Here is a 22,166-nt window from a genome sequence, read left to right on the forward strand (position 1 = left end):
AAAAAAAAAAAAAAAAAACAAGGCTGGAAGAATCATGTTACCTGACTTCAAACTATACTACGAGGCTACAGAAATCAAAACAGCCTGGTACTGGTACCAAAACAGAGACATAGACCAATGGAACAGAACAGAGGCCCCAGAAGAAACACCACACATCTACAACCATCTGATCTTTGACAAGCCCAGCAAAAACAAGCAATGGGGGAAAGACTTCATGTTTAATTAATGGTGTTGGGAAAACTGGCTAGCAATGTGCAGAAAGCAGAAACTGGACCCCTACCTGTCACCTTACACTAAAATTAACTCCAGATGGATTAAAGACTTAAACATAAAACCTAACACCATAAAAACACTAGAAGAAAACGTAGGCAAAACCATCCAGGACATAAGCATAGGCAAGGACTTCATGACTAAAACACCAAAAGCAATGGCAATAAAAGCCAAGATAGACAAATGGGATCTAATTAAAATTCAGAGCTTCTGTACAGCAAAAGAACCATCATTAGAGCCAATCAGCAACCAACAGAATGGGAAAAAATTTTTGCAATCTACCCATCTAACAAAGGACTAATAACCAGAATATACAAAGAACTAAAACAGATATACAAGAAAAAAACAAACAACCCCATCAAAAAGTGGGCAAATGATATAAACAGACACTTTTCAAAAGAAGACATACATGAGGGCAACAAACATATGAAAAAATGCTCATTATCACTGGGCATTAGAGAAACGCAAATCAAAACCACATCGAGATATCATCTCACGCCAGTTAGAATGGCAATCATTAAAAAAATCTGGAGACAACAGATGCTGGAGAGGATGTAGAGAAATAGAAACACTCTTATACAGTTGGTGGGAGTGAAAATTAGTTCAACCACTGTGGAAGACAGTGTGGCGATTTCTCAAGGATCTAGAAATAGAAATTCCATTTGACCCAGCAATCCCATTACTGGGCATATACCCAAAGAACTATAAATCGTTATACTATAAAGATACATGCACACATATGTTCATTGCAGCCCTGTGTACAATAGCAAATGCTTGGAACCAACCCAAATGCCCATCAATGATAGACTGGACAAAGAAAACGTGGTACACATACACCATGGAATACTATGCAGCCATAAAAAATGATGAGTTTGTGTCCTTTGTAGGGACTTGGTTGAATCTGGAAACCATCATTCTCAGCAAACTGACACAAGAACAGAAAGCCAAACACCACATGTTCTCACTTATAGGTGGATGTTGAACAATGAGGATGCGTGGACTCAGGGAGAGGAGCATCACATACTGGGGGCAGTTGGTGGGAGGTAGGGGAGAGACAGCAGGGGGTGGGGAGGGAGGGTAGGGTGGGAGAGATAGCATGAGGAGAAATATCAGATACAGTATGCACCCAAAGTTAAATAAATTTTTTAAAAAAAGAAAAGAAAATGTAATTTATGAATACCTTACAGAAATAGGAAGGAAAACACTTTACACTCACAAAATGAAGTAAATGCTTTTCTGTATTACAGACACATGGACACACAGAGAGTTGCTTCAGTTCTACTTACAACTTGAGCTGGAAGTCAAGAGTAAATACAGAGCCATAAAAATTCATCAGTCCACTAATAAAGAGCTATTTTCTTTCCTAGAGGGTACAAAAATCTTAATTGATTTGGTTTCAGAATGGACAATAAGAGGAATAAACAAGACTAATAAGCCAGATTCTCTGTCTTCTCTTACCCAAACAAAATAGATTCTATCATCCTTTTACAGAGATCACCAAATGATTAGACCATAAAACCAAATTCCTAATCACTCCAGCCACAAGGGGCAATACCTTATTGGCTGCGTGCAGAAACAAAAACAGAACCAACATGAATACAGAGGCTAAAATCGAGAAACCAAAAGTTACCAAATTTATAGTTTTATTGCTGCTTGGAATTCATTCCAGGAACCAAGGAGAGATGTACCCAGGGGTTTTTTTGTTTGCTTTTGTTTTTTGTTTGTTTGAGATAGTGTCTTGCTCTGTGACCCAGGCTGGAGCACAGTGGTGTGATCATGGTTCACTGCAACCTCTGCCTCCTGGGTTCAAGCAATTCTTGTGCCTCAGCCTCCCAAGTAGCTGGAATTACAGGCGTGTGCCACCACGCCTGGCTAATTTTTGTATTTTTAGGAGAGATGTGGTTTAACCATGTTGGCCAAGCTGGTCTTGAACTCCTGGCCTCAAGGGATTCACCCACCTCAGCCTCCCAAAGTGCTGGGATTTCAGACTTGAGCCACCATGTCTGCCCTGTACCCAGGTTTAAGCCACTCGTAAAGTGTAATTCTCTGGCAATAAGGTTCTGTCCAATGAATCAGTGGAGCATCTCAGTGGAGCCTCTGGAATTGTTAAAGTCTAATTTTTTATAGATAAAATCATTAATCTTGATTTTGTCTCCTTTCTTGGCTTACTTACTGTACCTTTTGTAAATAAAGTTAGTTGTTTCGTAAGTGCTCATAGTATGTGTAACTTTTATATTCTACCTAGAAGTGATACTATTATTTCACATATAAGAATCTTACAATTATACACTTCCATTTTTCCCCTCTCAACATCTGTGCCACACTTGCCATAAATTTCATATTTACATATATTCTAGAACCTTCACTATATCATTATTTTTCTTTAAATGATCAATTACTTTTAGCAAATGTTATATTTTAAAATCTTACATATTTGCCTGTGTAAAAAAAAATTATGAATCCCATAAATATATAAAATGAACGTTTCAAATATTTTATTTAACTCAACAACGAGCAAATAAATAAGATATTCTGACCTATTCAAAGGAGAATTCAAAGAATACACCCATATAAGTAATCAAGAATGCTGAAATAATTTACTAATTATATATACTAATTTACTAACTATATTTACTAATATAATTTACTAATTATAATATTTACTAATTATAGATGCAAAATTGATCTATACCCACCTAACCTAATCAATTACATCTCCATTGGACAGAATCCATTTGCATTTCTTTGGATAAAAATTATGCTCACTGTCTTAGCTTAGGCAGCTATTAAAAACATACCAAAGGCCAGGTGCGGTGGCTCACACCTGTAATCCCAGCACTTTCAGAGGCCAGGGTGGGCAGATCACTTAAGCTCAAGGGTTCTAGACCAGCCTGGGCAACATGGCAAAACCCCCTTTCTACAAATATATAAAAATTAGCTGGGCGTAGTGGTGAGCACCAGCAGTCCCAGCTAGTCAGGAAGCTGAGGTGGGAGATCAAGGCTGCAGTAAGCTGTGTTCACACCACTGCACTCCAGCATAGGCAACAAAATGGGACCCTGTCTCAAAAAAACAAAAAATACCACAAACTGGGTGGCTTAAACATTTATTTCTCATAGTTCTGAAGGTTGGGAAATCTAAAATCAGGTTCACAGCATGGATGGGTTCTGGTGAGGGCCCTCTTCCAGGCTGCAGACAGCTGACTTCTCCTTTTACCCTCATATGGCCTCTTCTTATAATGGCATTAATTCTACTCATGAGACCTCCATCCTCATCACCTAATTACTTTCCAAAGTCCCCACCATCACACTGAGATTGGAATTTCAACATATGAATTTGGGGGTAGGGAGGAACACATTCAGTCCATTGCATTTCCTATCAGTTTTATTCAGCTTTGTTGCTGTAAAATAGCTGAAAAATGCAGATAACCAGAAAGTAGGTGTTGCACTGGACACCCAGTATTCTTTTCTGCCCATTTCAAAGTCTTGCACAATTTTTCTGACCACTGGTGTTTCTCCTTAACTGAATTGGGGAAGAGACTTACTCCTTCATCCATTCATTTTTCTTCTCATCTGACTTTGGGTTTCAGAATATCAGACAAAGATCCTGCTGCTTCAATAGGCAAACAAAAATATAAGAACAATGATAATTCTCAACCTTTATCACTATGTCTGTTACAAGTTTTCTGTCTGTCACAAGGAACATGAAGCACTCCTTCATGTTCAAAAAGAATGAAAAGGGCTATTTTTAAAAACAATTGTTTGCAATAAAATAAAATACTTTCATTCATTTGGTAAATATATAAGCATCTGCTTTCCAAACTCTGCATCATAACCTTTAAGGCCCTGCAGCTCTGGCCTCTGCCTGTCTCTTCACATTCAGCTTACACCTCTCCCCTGCCCATTCAGTACCATCCATTGCCTTTTCAGTTCTGTACACGCTTTGCCACTTTGGAAGCTTTCATTTGTCTGTCCCTTTCTCTGGAATTCTCTTCCCTCTACACTTCACATGCTTGAATCCTTCTTATCCTTCAAGGATTAGCTAATATATCACTACCTCTTCTAAAATGACCTTTCCTGCTCTCCACCCCACCCCATCATTTTCTATCCCAGCACCTGCTTATTTCCTTCATAGCACATACCACAAATTATAATTATTTTATTTGTTAATTTATGTATTTTTGGCTATTTCCCTCCAGTAAAATATAACAGGATATCTTTGTGTCAGGGACAATGTTCCTTTTTTACCATTAAATGCCCAGCACATATGGAATTCCTAATACATAATAAGCATTCAAAAATGTTTGGTGCACTAACAAATGAGTGAAAGGTGTATGCTATTCCTTAAGCATTCATTGTTTAAGTATAAATACACATATATATCAGAAGGTTCCTGTTCTCAAGAACTTTATAGTTTAACAAAGGATACATATTTTTACTATCAAAGCAATTGCTCTATAATCTAAGTGCATGATGTTAGAAGCAGTTAGTACTATAAGAGCATATAAAAAAGATCTGGAGATTTCTGCTTCTGCTATGATAGAATAGCATATTTGGACCAATCTTCCCACCAAGAACATGTATAAAAACTATATAAAAAGTTTTTAAGAAAAGAAAAAGCAGATGTCTGAAGAGAATAACTAAGACAGCCAGGATTCTGGGCACTAAGATCCTAAAGAAAAGTAAACCACACAGAAGTAAAACTGGAATTCTTCACTATATTTTTCCTCAAAGGATTTACTAATTCCTAAGCCAGGAGTGAGGTGGGATGAGCGCTACAATGGTACAGGAAGCAAAGAAGCCACTCATTTAAAAAGGGTAGCTAAGAAGTTAATGAAATAAGCAGAATTTTCATCAGTTTTGTGAGTTTAGGACCTGTTATAGAGGAGGGGTCCTGGTAAATAACTCAGGCTTTCAGCTTAAACCCTTGAAGGGATGTACTGTAGGAATAAAGACAAACTGGAGATAAACTAGCCTTCACAGAGACTGAAATCCAGCATCAGACTATCTCAATCCTTGATTATATCAAGATGATTTGAGTTTCCCTTAATTGCCAGAAGACCTCAAATTCTTTTTGTAGTAATATATCATTGTCCAAAGCCTTTTCATCTTTTCATACCTAACATTTGGGCTTCAATTTGAAAAGTTATCAGACATGCCATAGGTAGAGCAAAATGACTAAAAATTAAGATAGGAAACAATTGATAAGGTAGACCTAAAAATGATGCTGATATTTATATTGTCCCACATGGACTTTAAATAATGATTATATGTTTAAGAAAAAGGGATGAGAAAATGGGTAATTTAATTAGAAAATGAATCTATTCATAAGAATCAAATGGAAATTTTAGAAAAGGGATGAAAATATGGAAAAGAGCATAAAAGACACGTGAGATATGACAAAAGGTCAAACATATATGTAAATGAAGTCTAAGAAGGAGAGGGGGGAGAGAGAGTGAGCAGAATCAATATTTAAAATATTGGTGGAGATATTTTCAAAATCAATAAAAGACATCAAGCCAGTAGTGGCTCACACCTGTAATCCCAGCACTTTGGAAGGCCAAGACAGGTGGATCACAAGATCAAGAGGTCGAGACCAGCCTGGCCAATATGGTCAGGTGAAACCCCGTCTCTACTAAAAATACAAAAATTAACCAGTCATGATGATGCACACCTGTAGTCCCAGCTGCTTGGGAGGCTGAGGCAGAAGAATCACTTGAATCCAGGAGACGGAGGTTGTGGTGAGCTGAGATCATGCCACTGCACTCCTGCCTGGGTGACAGAGTGAGACTCCATTAAAAAAAAAAAAAAAAAACATCAAGCCAGAAATTCTGGGAGCTCTAGTAATCTCAAGCCGGATAAATAAAAGAAACCGTACCTAGGTAATCAGCAACACTACTGAAAACCAAAGACGAAGAGAAAATTTTACCAGAAGGATGTATTAACATCAAAGGACCCAATAATAAAACTAACAAATGATATACATGGAAATGATGGAATCCAGAAAGCAATGGACTGGGATTTGTAAACTGCAGGAAAAAAAAAATACTGCCAATAGGGAACTGTATAGACATCAAAAATTTACTTCAAAAATGAAGGTGGAATAAAGACAATTTCAGCCAAACAGAAACTGTGCAGACCTAGACGAAATAGTTTTTTAAGGTAGAAGGACTATGGAAGCATGGAAATGCAGAAAGAACTAAAGAGGGTTCACATGTCAGCAAATGTAAATAAGTGTTGATTGTGTAAAATAATAATGTGAGGCTTAAAATATAAATACTATGCAGTGAATATGTCAAGTATATATTATCAATATGTGTAGAAAATATATACAATAAATCAATAAATATACTTAAAATATACACATATACATGCACATACGTATATGCTTAAAGTGTATATAACGTATATACGCACAACAGCATAAAAAGTAGAAAGGCATAAATTGAGTTGTTATGTTTTAAGGTTCTTGTATTGTCTGGGAAGTGATTTTTAAAAGCCCAATTCTGAGTAAACTGTAATAAGTCAACGATGTATACTGTAATCTCTAAAATAACTACTAAAATAATAATAAAAGAATATGTTACAAGCTAATAGAGGGGAAAAATGTTAAGTAAAAAATATTTCATGAATCCTAAGGGAGGTATGGAAGAAGAAGAAAGGAAACAAAATAGAAGTGACAAATAGTACAGTGATAGTTTTAAAACCAAATATAGCAGTAACCATACTACATGTAGGCCAGGTGCGGTGGCTTATACTCGTAATCCCAGCACTTTAGGAGGCTGAGGCAGGCTGATCACTTGAGGCCAGGAGTTCGAGACCAGCTTCACTAATGTGATGAAAACAGTCTCTGTACAAAAATTAGCTGGGTGTGATGGCATGTGCCTGTAGTCCCAGCTACTCAGGAGGCTGAGGCACGCAATTGTTTGAACCCAGGCGATGGAGGGTGCAGTGAGCCGAGATGGCACCACTGCCCTCCAGCCTGGGCAACAGAGTGAGACTCTGTCTCAAAAAAAAAAAAAAAAAAAAAGAAAAGAAAAATTATACTAAATATAAATAGACTGAATCCTTCAGTTAAACATTGTCATTCTGGATTTTTTAAAAAACAGCTAATCATATGCTGCTTATAAGAGACATATCTTAAATATAAAGACATAGCAAACTGAAAGTAAAAGATTTGAAAAGTTATAATGAAATATAGCTGGTGTAGCTATATTGATATCAGAGTTTTTTTTTTTTTTATAATACATGTTTTGTAATCCCAACTTTTTCTTTTCTTTTTTTTTTTGAGACAGAGTTTCACTCTTATTGCCCAGGCTAGAGTGCAATGGCATGATCTTGGCTCACCGCAACCTCCACCTCCTGGGTTCAAGCAATTCTCCTGCCTCAGCCTCCCGAGTAGCTGGGATTACAGGAGTGTGCCTCCATGCCCGGGTAATTTTGTATTTTTAGTAGAGATGGGATTTCTCCATGTTGGTCAGGCTGGTCTCGAACTACCAACCTCAGGTGATCCACCCACCTAGGCCTGCCAAAGTGCTGGGATTACAGGCATGAGCCACCGTGCCTGGCTTTATAATATATTTTTATGTAGACAAATAGAGAAAACTAAAATAAAAAGGATTACGAGACATTAGGAGGGACATTTTATTATTTTAAATGAGTTAATTCATCAGGAATATGTAACCTTTACAAATTTATTATATCTAATAACCTAAAAATATATATATATATATTAATAATCAGTTTTTCATTTAGTTCCCCAGTCTTGGGAGTTCAGAGGAGGCTGAGAAGATGACTGAGACCAAGATAAGGGTGGGATAGACTGCAGGGTAGAAAGAGAATTCAAGGCAGAAAGAAGAACGTTTTCAAAGACTAGAGGCGAGAGCTTAAAAAACTGGGCAGATTCGGTACTTCATGCCTGTAATCCTAACACTTTGAGAGGCCAAGGCGAGTAAAACAGAAACCCCGTCTCTCCTAAAAATACAAAAATTAGCTGGACATGGTGGCACACATCTGTAATCCCAGCTACTTGGGAAGCTGAGGCACAAGAATGGCTTGAATCTGGCAGGCAAAGGTTGCAGTGAGCCATACCACTGCACTCCAACCTGGGCAACAGAGTGAGACTCTGCCCAAAAAAAAGAAAAAAGAAAAAAAGAAAGAAAGAAGGAAGGAAGGAAAGGGAGGGAGGGAGAACAGTGTAGTCTGATGATGTAAGATTGATAGGAATGTGACTGGGTGGAAAGAAGATTGTTGGATAAGAACAATGATTGGGGGGCTAGAAAATACAGGAATCTTTGATATTTAAAAGATGACACTTTTTCCTAAAAACCGCTATATAAAACTAAAGTGTTATATAGTCACTTGATCAAATTTGTCTCAGAGGATCTCTCTTAATACTGCGGGAGGAATGAATTGGAGGAGGGTGGCACTACTAGCAAGGAGACCTATTTCAGTAATCTCAGTGAGATGATGTTGGCTGAGGCTGTAGAGATAGAGAAGAGAACACATTTGTAAAATAAAAGTATCTCATAGCTTGTGAAATATTTAAAATGTAGGCAGGTTACTGGACTTACTCTTAGATTACCAAACAAAAAAAAAAATAGTAATAGACCTAGATTTGTATTATTTAAGAGAAATTTTAAGGACCGTAATTTTTTTCTTTTTGTCTACAATACCAGCTGCAGCGCCGTGTTATATTCCATTTCCAAAGATCAGATTTTGTAATATCACTGTGGGTTGGTCATAGCCACAGGTTAGTTTTAATACTAGAATATAAAGTTGGAGCAGTTAAACTCCCTTGACTTTCTGTTTTAGAGTTTCCTCCCTGTTTTTCGTTTTAGTTGAGCTATTTAGATTTGACAGATCTAAATACTCTGTGGGCATATGTTTAAGTCTCTCTTCAAGGAATGTATATGGCTTTAAGATCATTAAGCCAAATGATGTGAAGCCAACCTTCACACACAAGTGAAGGTTCCTTGCCCAGGCACAACTTAAGACATATTTGTTAACATCCTTTCTCAGACATAAAATTCTCTCTCAGAAGAGAGATAGTAACTCATCAGCTAATGATATTATACATTAATGCAGTTGTTTTGTTTTTGTCTAACTTCCCCTACCAGAGTGTACTTTCAGTGAGGACAGGGACAGGGACGTTGTCTCTTTTGTTCAAGGCTGTATCCCCCTGCACCTAGATTGGTACTCATCATATATACCAGGTGTTAAGCAACTATTTATTTGAAGAATGAAGGAATATTTGTGTTAAGCAAATCAACTTGACTAAAAGACAGATGTTTCTTTTCAATTTTATAAATTAATGTTCACTTAAAGTGTTGAAAGTCTAATATTAAAATGTTTGAAAGTAAAGTGATTATTTTTAATGTTTGCAGGACTATCTCAAGCAGGTGCTGGACATTGATCTTCATGCTCAGATCCATTTTGGCAGGGTTTTTATGAAACCAGGGTATGAAAATAATCTTGTTATCTCATATATGGGGTTGGTTTGGCTTGCTTTAACTAACAAACTTTTAAATGCCTTCTTTTTACGTTTTCTACTATGAATTAACTACACAAAAAAAAGAAATATAGTATTAGGATCCTTTGCATAAGCGCAGCTCCTAATGAAATAGGCATTCATCTTCTTTATGAGTCAGTGAGTTTGGTCTAAACAAAACACAGCAACTTTCCAAACTTTTTCTCCTTTTTAATTCTCATGCCTAGTTCCTTCTTCCTCTTTTTTCCCCCCACACTGCTTCTTTATTTTAAAAAATAATTAATATGGGAACTTTCAAATATACAAAAAAGTAGGGAGTACAACAAACCCCATGTACGCATCACCCAGCTTCAATAACTATCAACATTTTTCTTTTTTTTTTTTTTTTATCAATACCCCTACCCCACCCTGCCTTTTAGTGGAGAGAGGGGGCTGGATTGTTTAAAAGCAAATTCTAGGCATGTCATTTTGGCATACCTCTGAAATAATAATACTAACAACAACATTCTCTTACATAATCACAATGTTATTTTCTCATCTAACAAAATAAATATTTTCATATCATCTAATATCCTGATCATATTCAAGTTTCTCCCACATATCAAGAGAAAGAATGCCTTTTTATAAGTTTTGTTTCATAAGGATTCCATTGAGGTCCATTCAGTGTATTTGTTTAAGCCTCTATTAAATGAGAACATTTTCTGCCCCCACTCTTTGTTGTTGTGCCACTGCCTTGCTAGACAAAATGGATCACGTGTCCTGATAAATGTATTCGGTTTATTACTTCCTTAGGTATGTTCCTCTGTCACTGATACATGCTATAGATTGAAAGATATAAAGGCTTGATTAAATTCAGGTTTAATTTTTTTTCCTTTGCAAGAATGTTTCGTTAAGTAGGCTTTCACACTGCATCCTACTGTCTCCCAGGAGGAAAGAAAAATAACCATGATTTTTCACATCTCTTAAAGACTAATAACCCCTAAAGAAGATGGAGATTTTGAAGTCAGTTATAAATCCTCAAAGGCTGCCAAATTTTGGTGTTGGTGAAACATATATGGCCATATCTTTAAGAAATAGTCTATCTGTTTAGACCTTTGCTACTCTATTAGCCTATGATTTCTTGTTCAAAGACCTCAACTGTATGGCTGAGAGTTCCAGCACACCACACCCCATGCTGTCGGGGACAACACTAATGATGCTTTACTGCTAATTAAACCTAGGAGGGGATGGAGTAGGGGCTTCCCAATTGTTATACGTGAGCTATGGGAACCAGCAACAAATTTCAAAAGCCTTTAAACTGTCAAGCTAGCCCTCCTAATAAGTCAGTTCTAGGACAGAGATCAGGCTTTACCTCCATGATTTGGCCATTTTTAGTATAGAACTAAGATTATCCCTAAAGCTTTGTCCACAGTTTGATAAAATTCTTGGCAATATATTTCTGTAGTTTCCTGTTGAGCATGCCCCAATATGGCTGCTGCTGACAGGGCCTTTTTATTATTGAAACTGTTGGATTTGGGCTGGGCATGATGGCTCATCCCTGTAATCCCCATCACTTTGGGAGGCCAATGCAGGTGGATTGAACTCAGGAGTTCCAGACCAGCCTGGGCAACATCATGAAACCCCGTCTTTATAAAAAGTACAAAAATTAGCCAAGCGTTGGTGGCTCGTGCCATTAGTCCCAGCTACATGGGAGGCTGAGGCCAGAGAATCGCTTGAGCCTGGGAAGCAGAGGTTGCAGTGAGCTGAGATTACGCCACTGCATTCCAGCCTGGGTAACAGAGTGAGATCCTGTCTCAAAAAATAAAAAATGAGAGAAAGAAAAGAAAGAAACTATTGGATCTAGATCATTCTTATCAATAATATTTTGAGCCCAGGCACGGTGGCTCATATCTGTAATTCCAGCACTTTGGGTGGCCAAGACGGGCAGATCATAGGTCAGGAGTTCGATACCAGCCTGGCCAATATGATAAAACCCAATCTCTACTAAAAATACAAAAATTAGCCAGGCGTAGTGGTGTAAGCCTGTAGTCCCAGCTACTCAGGAGGCTGAGGCAGAAAAATCACTTGAACCTGGGGGGTGAAGGTTGCAGTGACCTGAGATCACGCCACTGCACTCCAGCCTGGGTGACAGAGCAAGACTCGATCTCAAAAAAAAAAAAGAAGAATATTTTGTCTTAGCAAATATTATTATGCTATTGGGTATACCTGTTTTTTTTTTTTTCTGAGCCAATGGGCATTACTAATTTGATTAGAATACAGAGGATATCCCAAAAGTATATGAATGTGCTTCTCAAAACCTCACAAATTGCATTGGGCTGAGTGCAGTGGCTCACATGTATATTCCCAGCTTATATTCCCAGCTTATGGCACTTTGGGAAGCCATGGGGCTTAAGCCCAGAAGTTGGAGACCAACCTGGACAACATGGCAAAACCCCATCTCTACAAAAAATACAAAAATTAGTCCCAGCTATTTGGGAGGCTAACGTGGGAGGATCACCTGAGCCCAGGAGGTGGATGTGGCAATGAGCCATGATAGTGCCACTGCACTTCAGCCTGGGCAGCAGAGTGAGACCCTGCCTCAAAAAAATAATAATGAATAATTGATGTTTCGTTTGCAGAGGGAAAGAAGCAAACATAACTTGCACTCACCTCTAGAGAAGTTATTATATAGTATCTATTATTTAAAATATTCTCAGTGCCTGTGATAACTTTTATACCCTTTTTTTCAATCGTTATTTACCACTCACTTCAACTTTAGCAGTTCATCAATTCCTAATGTTTAATTTTCTCCCTTAAAATCAGAACACTCTGTGACCTCAGCCATTGTGTAAATGCTGTTACATTCTGATCTAAAGTGGAGAACTGAATAATAGGTTGAGTTCCAAGGAAATGGCTTCTAGAGCTTAAACAAAAAATTCACAGTTTAGCAATAGGACATTTATGATAGCAATGCATAATAACAAAATATTTTTTGTAATGGAATCCTATTTAAAATGAATACCTTTACAGAAATTACATTACCTACCTGCAAGATGCAAAAGATTGCTTAAACTGGCCCTATGATTTAAATGGGCTTTAAATACAGTGGAAGGAAGAAACTGTTATACATTCTCTCCTCGTTATTATCTGTGGGTTTGCTAAAATAAAGTAGTTTCAGAGTTTGAATGGGCTTCTTTTAGTTCACCAGAATTTTATACTTGTCTAAAGGTAATAAGAACTTTAAGGTAATTGCTACTTAATATTAGAACAAAAAGAAATACAAACCAAACAAATACAATTTGGCTTTGCTATTTCCACATAACAGTTCTTTCAGAATGCAATTAAGCTCTTTCATTTTAGAGACAAAGGTACTCAGAAAAACCTCTGGAGTATTAGCAACCAGACCGACCAATTACTATTTTTATTGGGTCATCTACAGTGAGCATAGCTGTTATTAAGAACAAATCTTTGAAATTATTTTCATCACACATAACTAATAATTATCAAATAACTTATCCATAAATCAGTATCAAAACCTAATCTCAGCCAGGTGTGGTGACTCATGCCTGTAATCCCAGCACTTTGGGAGGCTGAGGCAGGTGGATCACCTGAAGTCAGGAGTTCGAAACCAGCCTGGCCAACATGGTAAAACCCTGTCTCTGCTAAAAATATAAACAAAACAAACAAAAAATCGAATCTCATTTTTCTAAAACACAGCAAAGAATCAAGAAGTATGCAAAAACAAACAAACAAAAATAGCCTCGGAATAGCCAAAATAGGTGTCCAAAGATCATATACTACCACTACATAACCATCCTGTCAGATCTTTATCCAAATATAAGCTTAAGTTAGAACAACCTTAGTTCAAATCTGTTCCCCCACTTAGTAGCTGAGTGACTTGGACCACATTGCTTAATCTCTCTGAATCTCAACGTTTCCTCATATATAAAGTGGGATAATAATTGTTACTTTATAAGCTTGTTGTGAGACTTAAATGAAATAATGAATGTGATGCATAGATGTTACTTTAAAAATAGATATTTTAGTCAGCACCAGTGGCCCACACATATAATCTCAGCACTTAGAGAGGCTGAGACTGGAGGATCGCTTGAGCTGAGGAGTTCAAGGCCAGCCTGGACAACATAACAAGACCTCATCTCTACTAAAAATAAAAAAATCAGCTGAGCATGGTGGTGCATGCCTTTAGTCCTAGCTACTTGGAAGGCTGAGGCTGGAGGATTACTTGAACCCAGGAGATTGAGACTGCAGTGAGCCATGGCCAAGCCACTGCACTGCAGCCTGGGTGACAGAGCCAGACCTTGTCTCAAAAAATAAATAAAAACATATATTTTTATTGTTACTGTACATTATTTTCATCCTAACAATATCACTATTGCTACTATTCTCCGGTTCTCAAACTTAAAACCACCTTTAATGGTCAAGATGATAGCAGTCTCGTATTACAGGATTCCACAGGAAAAAAAAAAAATTGGGGAAGGAAGGAATAAAAAAACAGAAACAAGAAACAAGAACTACAGAAACATTACAATGTGGGTTTATGGCTTCTGGGTGAAAACAATCTATAGTATTCTTGTGACCTAACATCACTGTAGTACAGCAGAGTAGAACACATTAACAATGATGGCTATAAATCATCAAAGAGTCAGTGTCACCATATTATTGCAAAAGGTAATGAGTGGTCTATTTTTGAAAGCTCGACCTGCAAAAAAGTAAAAATAAAAACAATTTGAGTGCTTAAAAGGTTAATATTTCATCTGTGTGAAAATTTCAGTATTCCCTAACAATTCCACATTGCTTAAGTTTCATTAATACAATGAGATTTTTTGCTAAAATTCTATATAAAGGGTAATTAATAGAAAAAAAAACACTATTCTCAACTGCCCACTCTATGCCACTCACTCCTCCCACCCCACCTCCCATGATAAGAGTTCATGTCAAAATCTTGAGGAAGTATAATTTGAGAACATTTTAAAATTACTATTAATTTCATTCTAGTCATATTTAACATTTCAAAAATAATGTCCTGATAAGAAGTGTTTATGTCTATGCTAAGGATAGTTTTTAAAGGCTAACACAGAAGGAGCAAGATTGAAAGAAAAAAGTTAAGAAATACTCATCTTGAACAAAGGCAACTATCTAATAGACATATTATCAGTTAGTCTTCTGCTTTTAAGAATGATTGTTGTAAATCGCCAGCAAAAGTAGTATAAACATTATTGACTAGAGGGGTGGGAAAACTTGAAAACTCCAAGATTTGGAGTCCATTTCTATGGCACTGACAAGAAGAAAAAAAAGCAGGCTGATTTTCTTTAAGCCAGAAAGTGTGGTTACTTGAAAACAGAAAATGCTAAAAACAAACCTATTTAAATGTCTATGAAATACTGCAGAGTATAAAGATGTAAAGGCGAGTCAACAGAAAGGTGTTTTTTATATATGTGTATAGATTACAAAAAAACTAGAGTACTTAATGTATTCATCATAATGCTTAGCAATCACTAACAAGTGACTTTTTTTTTCTAGCTTGCCAACAACCTTTGCAACTTTGGATATTGATGGTGTAAGAAAAATAATCTTTGCACTACCTGGTAAGAATAACAGATTGTTTCCTTTGCTTTTTCTGGAAAAATAGCCAAAACTTTTTTAACTTCTTATGTGACCAGTACCCTATTAGATCGCTTGGTTTGAAATCTGAAAGATCTGGGCTCTAGTCTCAGCTTTTCTAAATGACCAATCAAACTCTGAGGAGGTTTCTTCACCTATAAAATAAAACTAATATCTACGTCATAGGGTTGGTGTGAAAGTCAGATCAGATAATATATATCAAAGCACGTTCCAAATCCTAAGATGATAATCAAGTATTAGCTGTCACTAGATCTTTCTGGGGCACCTGCTTTTTCCTTACAGGAAATTGGTCGAAGTTAGCAGCTTAATACCTCTCATAACCAGAAGTATTGTGCTCTAGAGGCCAAAGGGCCTTGAGTCACCCATGCAAATACCAAATCAAAAAATAGAAAGCTGCCTCTGGTCCTTGCCAGATTTGGGGTGGTTGAGGGGAGAGGGAAGAGGAAAGGCCAGGCTACTAGAACTAGTGCTTCTCAGCCAAATCCACTCATCATCAGTCTACAACTTCCCCATTCCCACCCTTGCCCCAACATGAGCAGAAACTCACATGTTCAGATTACAGAAAAAGCAAAGTGATTGAGTTCATGAGGATTTTTAAATTCAAATTTTTAGTCATTTGGGGTTATACATTTAAAGTCATGATGAATCTTGATAAATTTTAAGAGTTTAAAAGTTTTGTGCATCTATTTGTTATTTTTTTAACTTTTAAAATTATCCTCTGATCATTCCATTCAGCCCTTTATTGTTTGGCACAGATTCCTTTAGAAAATAACCTACTTATGTCGGGGCACAGTGACTCATGCCTGTAATCCCCGCACTTTGGAAGGCCAAGGTGGGCGGATTACCTGAGGTTTGGAGTTTGAGACCAGCCTGGCCAAACATGATGAAACCCCATCTCTACTAAAATCACAAAATTAGCCGGGTATGGTGGGGCATGCTTGTAATCCCAGCTACTGGGGAGGCTGAGGCAGGAGAATCCCTTGAACCTAGGAGACGGAAGTTGCAGTGAACCAAGATCGTGACATTGTACTCCAGCCTAGGCAACAAGAGCAAAACTCCGTCTCAAAAAGAGAGAAAAGAACCTACTTATTTCTTTGAGATTTACAAATCTCATGACTTTAGGTTACTTATTTGCTTTTTATGTCAAATAAATCTCAAAAGGGAGATGTAAAGAAAGGGAAGCAGGCAGAAAAATGTTAAACTTTAAAAACATTTTAAGCCCCTATATAAGCATAAAAGAGATTCGATTTCTATCATATAGACAATTTTAAGAGAGAGGACATTTAAGTAAAATAGTCCTCAGATGGTATCTGTGACATGAAACTCCTTAGGACCTTTCATAATTCCTGTGGATGCTCTGATCGCCATTATATAAAGAAATGTGCTCCTTTCCCTGGCTTCATTTTGCCTGGAAGAGACTCTTTTGTCTACAGAAGATATGATTTAAACTTCAGACCACCAGTGATAGTATAACAAAGAATATTATTGTGGGAACCTGTTTCACCATTATGCCAAAAATGTTATAAAATTAAAACCTATTTTCAAATTCGTACTTTTAATTTGAAACCTTAGCTGCTCAGCCTGAGTGAACCAACAGAGGGCAGCAGAAACTCACATGTTCAGATTGTAGAATGTGCAGAGGTTCAGTTTACAAGGATTTTCTTTTTTTTCTTTTTTTTTTTTTTTGAGACAAAGTCTAGCTCTGTCACCCAGGCTGGAGTGCAGTAGCACAATCTCAGCTCACTGCAACCTCTGCCTCATAGGCTGAAGCCATTCTCCCACCTCAGCCTCCCAAGTAGCTGAGACTACAGGCTCTTGTTACCACCCCTGGCTAACTTTTGTATTTTCTGTAGAGACGGGGTTTCATCATGTTGCCTTTGCTGGTCTCAACTTCTGAGCTCAAGCGATCCACCCATTTTGGCCTCCCAAAGTTTTGAGATTACAGGCATGAGCCACTGTGTCCAGCCTTAAAAGGATTTTCAGTTTCAAAAGTGTATTTCTGCTTTCCTGCAGGCCATGCATTTAAAGCCATCCCTAATCTCGACAAGTTTTAAATCAAAGTTTTATGTATTTACTTCCTTTTTTTTTGACATTTTAACACTGCTCAAGTGACACATGCTCACTATTTTAAAAATTAGAAAATATAGATAAGCATAAAAAAATGTTAACCATAATCTCCCAACACGTAGGTAGATAACAACTATTACAAGTTTTCGATGTCAATCCTTCCAGTCCTTTTTCATACATAGCAAGACCCTGCTTCTAAAATAATTAGAGAAATTCATTTTTTATACAATAATTTTATAAAGTAGTAGTATTATAAAGAGTTTATAATCATTGATGAACAATGGCTTTTTTATATGTTTGTTTGGGTTTTTTGTTTTGCTTTTCCAGGAAAAAAAAATTCTATCTCCTTGTATTTTGAGGCAAGGGAAAGTAACTGATTTTTCCATTGAAATTATTAGTATCACTTGTCACTTTTTGGACCTTAAAAATCTATTCTTAACTGCTTTTGTAGGTAAGAGAGAATTGTATATATGATTCAAGCTAATAATAGGCTAAACTGACCATTGCCTTTTAACTTGACGATGCAATAAGCAGTATTTAGCCATGCCAAGGAAACCTAAAAATCTAGTATCCCATTCCCCACTCCAGGATATACACATTCATACTTACATAGAACTGTATAAAAGTATGAAAACAATTGGAATTTTAGAACCAGAAAAGATCTTGAGACTCATGTAGTCCAACCTTTCATTTCATAGATGAGTAAAGTTAGAATCAAAAAACTCTGCAACTTGCCAAGATCACACAGCTTGGTTAGATAACAATGCCACACAAGAAATCAAATCTGTTATATACAGCCCAGTGGTTGTTTCTTCACAGCCCACCCTTCCTCTTTTGAAGTATATGACACACCTAGATTTCTTCTTGGAAAGACATAGTGGAATTCCTCAAATTCTTCTCATAACTTTAAAAGAATTTGGTATTTGTATTAGTCTATTCAGGCTGCCATGACAGAATACCACAGACTGGGTAGCTTAAACAACAGAAACTTATTTTCTCACAGTTTGGAGGATGAAATTCCAAAATCAAGGTACCAGCAAGGTTGGCTTCTAGTGAGGCCTCTCTTCCTGGCTTGTAGACAGCAATGTTTTAGTGAAAACTCCTGGTGTCTCTTTCTCTTTTTATAAGGACACCAGTCCTATTGGACTGTGGCCACACCCTTATGACCTCATTTACCTTAATTACCTCCATAAAGGCCCTAACTCCAAATATAGTCAATCATATTGGAGTTATAACTTTATTATATGAATTCAATCCATAACAGTATTCATCTCCAGGTTCTTAAGACACATTTTAAATCATTTGGCTTTACTTTTTTTAATTTAAAGAAACACCTAGGCAGAGAAGATTATAAATAAGTTTCCTTATGCTTATTTATATTTTTTCATTTTTGATACCAAGCTTGTAATATTATAATTTTTAAATGCTTAAAAAATAGCAAGTAGATATATAAAACTTTTAAATGGCTTTAAGACAAGATAAGTAATGGCTTTCAACTGGCTCTGAGGAAAGCAGAAACAAATGGTATTAAACAGCTTCTGGGCATCAGAATTCTCCATTTTACTGAAAGACCCAAATGTTTACATCCCCTGTGGCATTTAGTTGACTATATATACCTCTGTTCTGGTTGGATTCAAGGCCATTCAGAAGAGGGAAAATAGTGCCTAGTCACTTCTGTCACATTCTAATACCAGAAGATATAGACAAACATAATTATTTGGCAAATTCTTACACACTGTATTATAAATAACTGCTTGGTTGACTTTCAGGGAATCCTGTATCAGCTGTGGTCACCTGCAATCTCTTTGTTGTGCCTGCACTGAGAAAGATGCAGGGCATCTTGGATCCTCGGCCAACCATCATCAAAGCAAGGGTAATGTTTTCTAATGACCAGAAACCAAAATCGAAGCCTGATAACAGTTAGGGATATGATTTTCTAACTGCCCAAAATAAATATCTAGAGTTTTATGTTAGTTTTGATGAAAAATGTGATTATATTCTCCCTTGTGTACTAGAAAATGTAGAGGAAAGGGTCCCTTTTATTCTCTTTCAGGACGTCTAAAGTGAATAATTTTATTTTTTATGTATGTATGTATTTATTTATTTATTTATTTAGAGACGGAGTTTTGCTCTTATTGCCCAGGCTAGAGTGCAGTGGTGCAATCTCTGCCCACTGCAACCTCCACCTACTGGATTCAAGCAATTCTCCTGCCTCAACCTCCTGATTAGCTGGGATTACAGGCACCCATCACCATGCCCAACTAATTTTTTGTATTTTTTAATACAGGGTTTCACCATGTTGGTCAGGCTGGTCTTGAACTCTGACCTCAGGTGATCCGCCCACCTCGGCCTTCCAAAGTGTTGGGATTACAGGCATGAGCCACCGTGCCCAGCCTAAAGTGAATAATTTTCTCCAGATAGAAATCCATATACGAATCCAGCAAGTACGGCTTAAAAACTTGAGTGATACCTAAGGACAAAACAGTCAATAGGATTTATCTGGCACTACCCTATCACTAGACCTGTCAAGAACAAGAGAAAACTCCCTTTTTCCCATGCAAACTCATAGGGACAGCAATTAACCTGCTCACTTTATGTGACTTCAATGATAAACTTTTAAAAATTCAGAAGACAAAGGACTAGAGAGAGACTCTGATGATTCAGCAGCGAAAAGGTAACCATATTATTTAGAAGGGATTGCTAAGGCTGAGAAATATTATACTATGGTAAAAGTCTCTTGGAAATTAGGTCTCCTTCTCCGTCAACACTAACTTCAATGTGATTTACTACTACTCAACTAATTATGTTATACACTTTCTATGTGACTAATGAGTAATGTCCTTAGCAATATAAACTACAATACCAAACCATTACTTTCCAAGAGTTCCAAAATAAAATCAGATATGGCAGAATGCAATGATTAGTTGATAGGAAGAACAAAAAACATAGAAGATACATTAGGCCAGGTGCAGTGGGTCTTATCTGTAATCCCAGCACTTTGGGAGGCCAAGGCAGGTGTATCACCTGAGGAGGTCAGGAGTTGAAGACCAAGCTGGCCAACATGGTGAAACCCCATCTCTACTAAAAATAGAAAAAATTAGCTGGGCATGGTGGTAGGCACCTGTAATCCCAACTATTCAGAAGGCTGAGACAGTTGAATTGCTTGAACCCAGGAGGCAGCGGTTGCAGTGAGCTGAGATAGTACCATTACACTCCAGCCTGGGAAACGAGCAAAACTTTGTCTCAAAATAAAAAGATAAAATATTAATAAAATATTGCTCTGAGAATGAAAACATTTTAAAAAATCTAGGCTTTCAATAGTCTTAACATTGACTTTTTATATACTAAGAACTTATGGACTAGGATATGAAACAATCTCCTTTTCTTAAAATTTCATGAAAAATTTAACTATTTTTTCAATAAACAGAATGATAATCAAATTGGAAATTAAGTGGAAAAATAAATAAAAACCATGTATGAATAAAAAGTATTCTGAGCCGGGCACTGTGGCTCACGCCTGTAATCCCAGCACTTTGGGAGCCAAGGTGGGTGGATCAAGAGGTCAGGAGTTCGAGACGTGCCTGACCAACATGGTGAAACTCCAACTCTACTAAAAATACAAAAATTAGCCGGGCGTGATGGCGCACACCTGTAATCCCAGCTACTCAGATTCTGATCAAGTAAGAAGTCAGAGTCATAAAGCTTAGATTTAGACAGTCAAACCAGTAATACTGAATTTACTATCTTCATATTTACTAAATTAAGGAAATAAAAATCCACATTATTATAGGAGAGAGAGAGAAAGGAAGCTTCCCTTAGACTTTGCAGATCTCTTTTGAATCCTTTCATTTATTTCTCATTTTAACTTTTACCATCTCTTCTTTAAAACAGACACTGTGGTAGCCATCTGTTCTGATCACAAAGATGAGATGGTAGTCTGTAATCAGACTCATGCTTGATATGTTGTTCTTGATGCTGCCCATTTCCTGTCAGCAAAGGATATTAAAAAGTCATACAAGAAAAATCAGTGAAATGCCTTTCTCCCACAGCAGTGTCACTGGAACGGCCAGTATGGGTCATTAGTATGCTTGGCTATGTGTTTCCTTTTGTTTCTTAGCTCCCCAAATCACCCCCACATCATTACTGACACAACTGCCACTTTAAAGCATAAACCTATATACTTCCTTGAAACATGACAAATCTTTTCTCTATGTTCTGACCATAAAAGATGCAACTTACATCTTACACACCACTTATTACTGTTCTTCAAAATAGATGCCATAGTCATTGCCTTTACCAATGCTAGCTGCTTTCAGGAAGTGGGAGTCAGCGTTAAATGCTGCAGTTGGTAAATCATACTGTTAGACTCTGATGTGGCCATTCTATGTCTCAGTGCAGAAAATGTCATCCTTGCTAGGCACAGTGGCACACTCCTATAACCCCTGCTACTCAGGAGGCTCAGATGGGAGGACTGCATGAGGCCAAGTGTTTCAGACCAGCCTGGGCAACATAGCAAAGCAAGACCCTGCCTCTAAAAAAAAAATTAACAAAAAGAAAATATCATCCTTTTGTACCAAAGCATTCAGAAGAACATCAGTTTAGAACAAACATTTCCCTTATATCCTTGGTTACTTATGGTTGGAGGTGAAATTCTTGTTATTTTCAGTACACAATAAGAAACACTTCCCAAGCATCTAATAAAAAAAAAAAAAAAAAAAAA

The 22,166-nt window shown here is 37.1% G+C and overlaps 1 protein-coding gene across 1 annotated transcript in view; it reads left to right on the forward strand.

The window, feature by feature from the left end:
• Positions 1-22,166, forward strand: part of GPHN (gephyrin) — a 339,003-nt gene that overhangs the window by 310,566 nt on the left and 6,271 nt on the right. Inside the window, exons 20-22 of the mRNA XM_037728619.1 lie at positions 9,654-9,727; positions 15,278-15,342; positions 19,216-19,319. Coding sequence (XP_037584547.1) covers positions 9,654-9,727; positions 15,278-15,342; positions 19,216-19,319 — 243 coding nt within the window. The remainder of the gene's footprint in view (positions 1-9,653; positions 9,728-15,277; positions 15,343-19,215; positions 19,320-22,166) is intronic.

The sequence above is a fragment of the Cebus imitator genome, unplaced genomic scaffold, assembly GCF_001604975.1.
Source record: "Cebus imitator isolate Cc_AM_T3 unplaced genomic scaffold, Cebus_imitator-1.0 Scaffold13, whole genome shotgun sequence".
NCBI classification, from domain to species: domain Eukaryota; kingdom Metazoa; phylum Chordata; class Mammalia; order Primates; family Cebidae; genus Cebus; species Cebus imitator.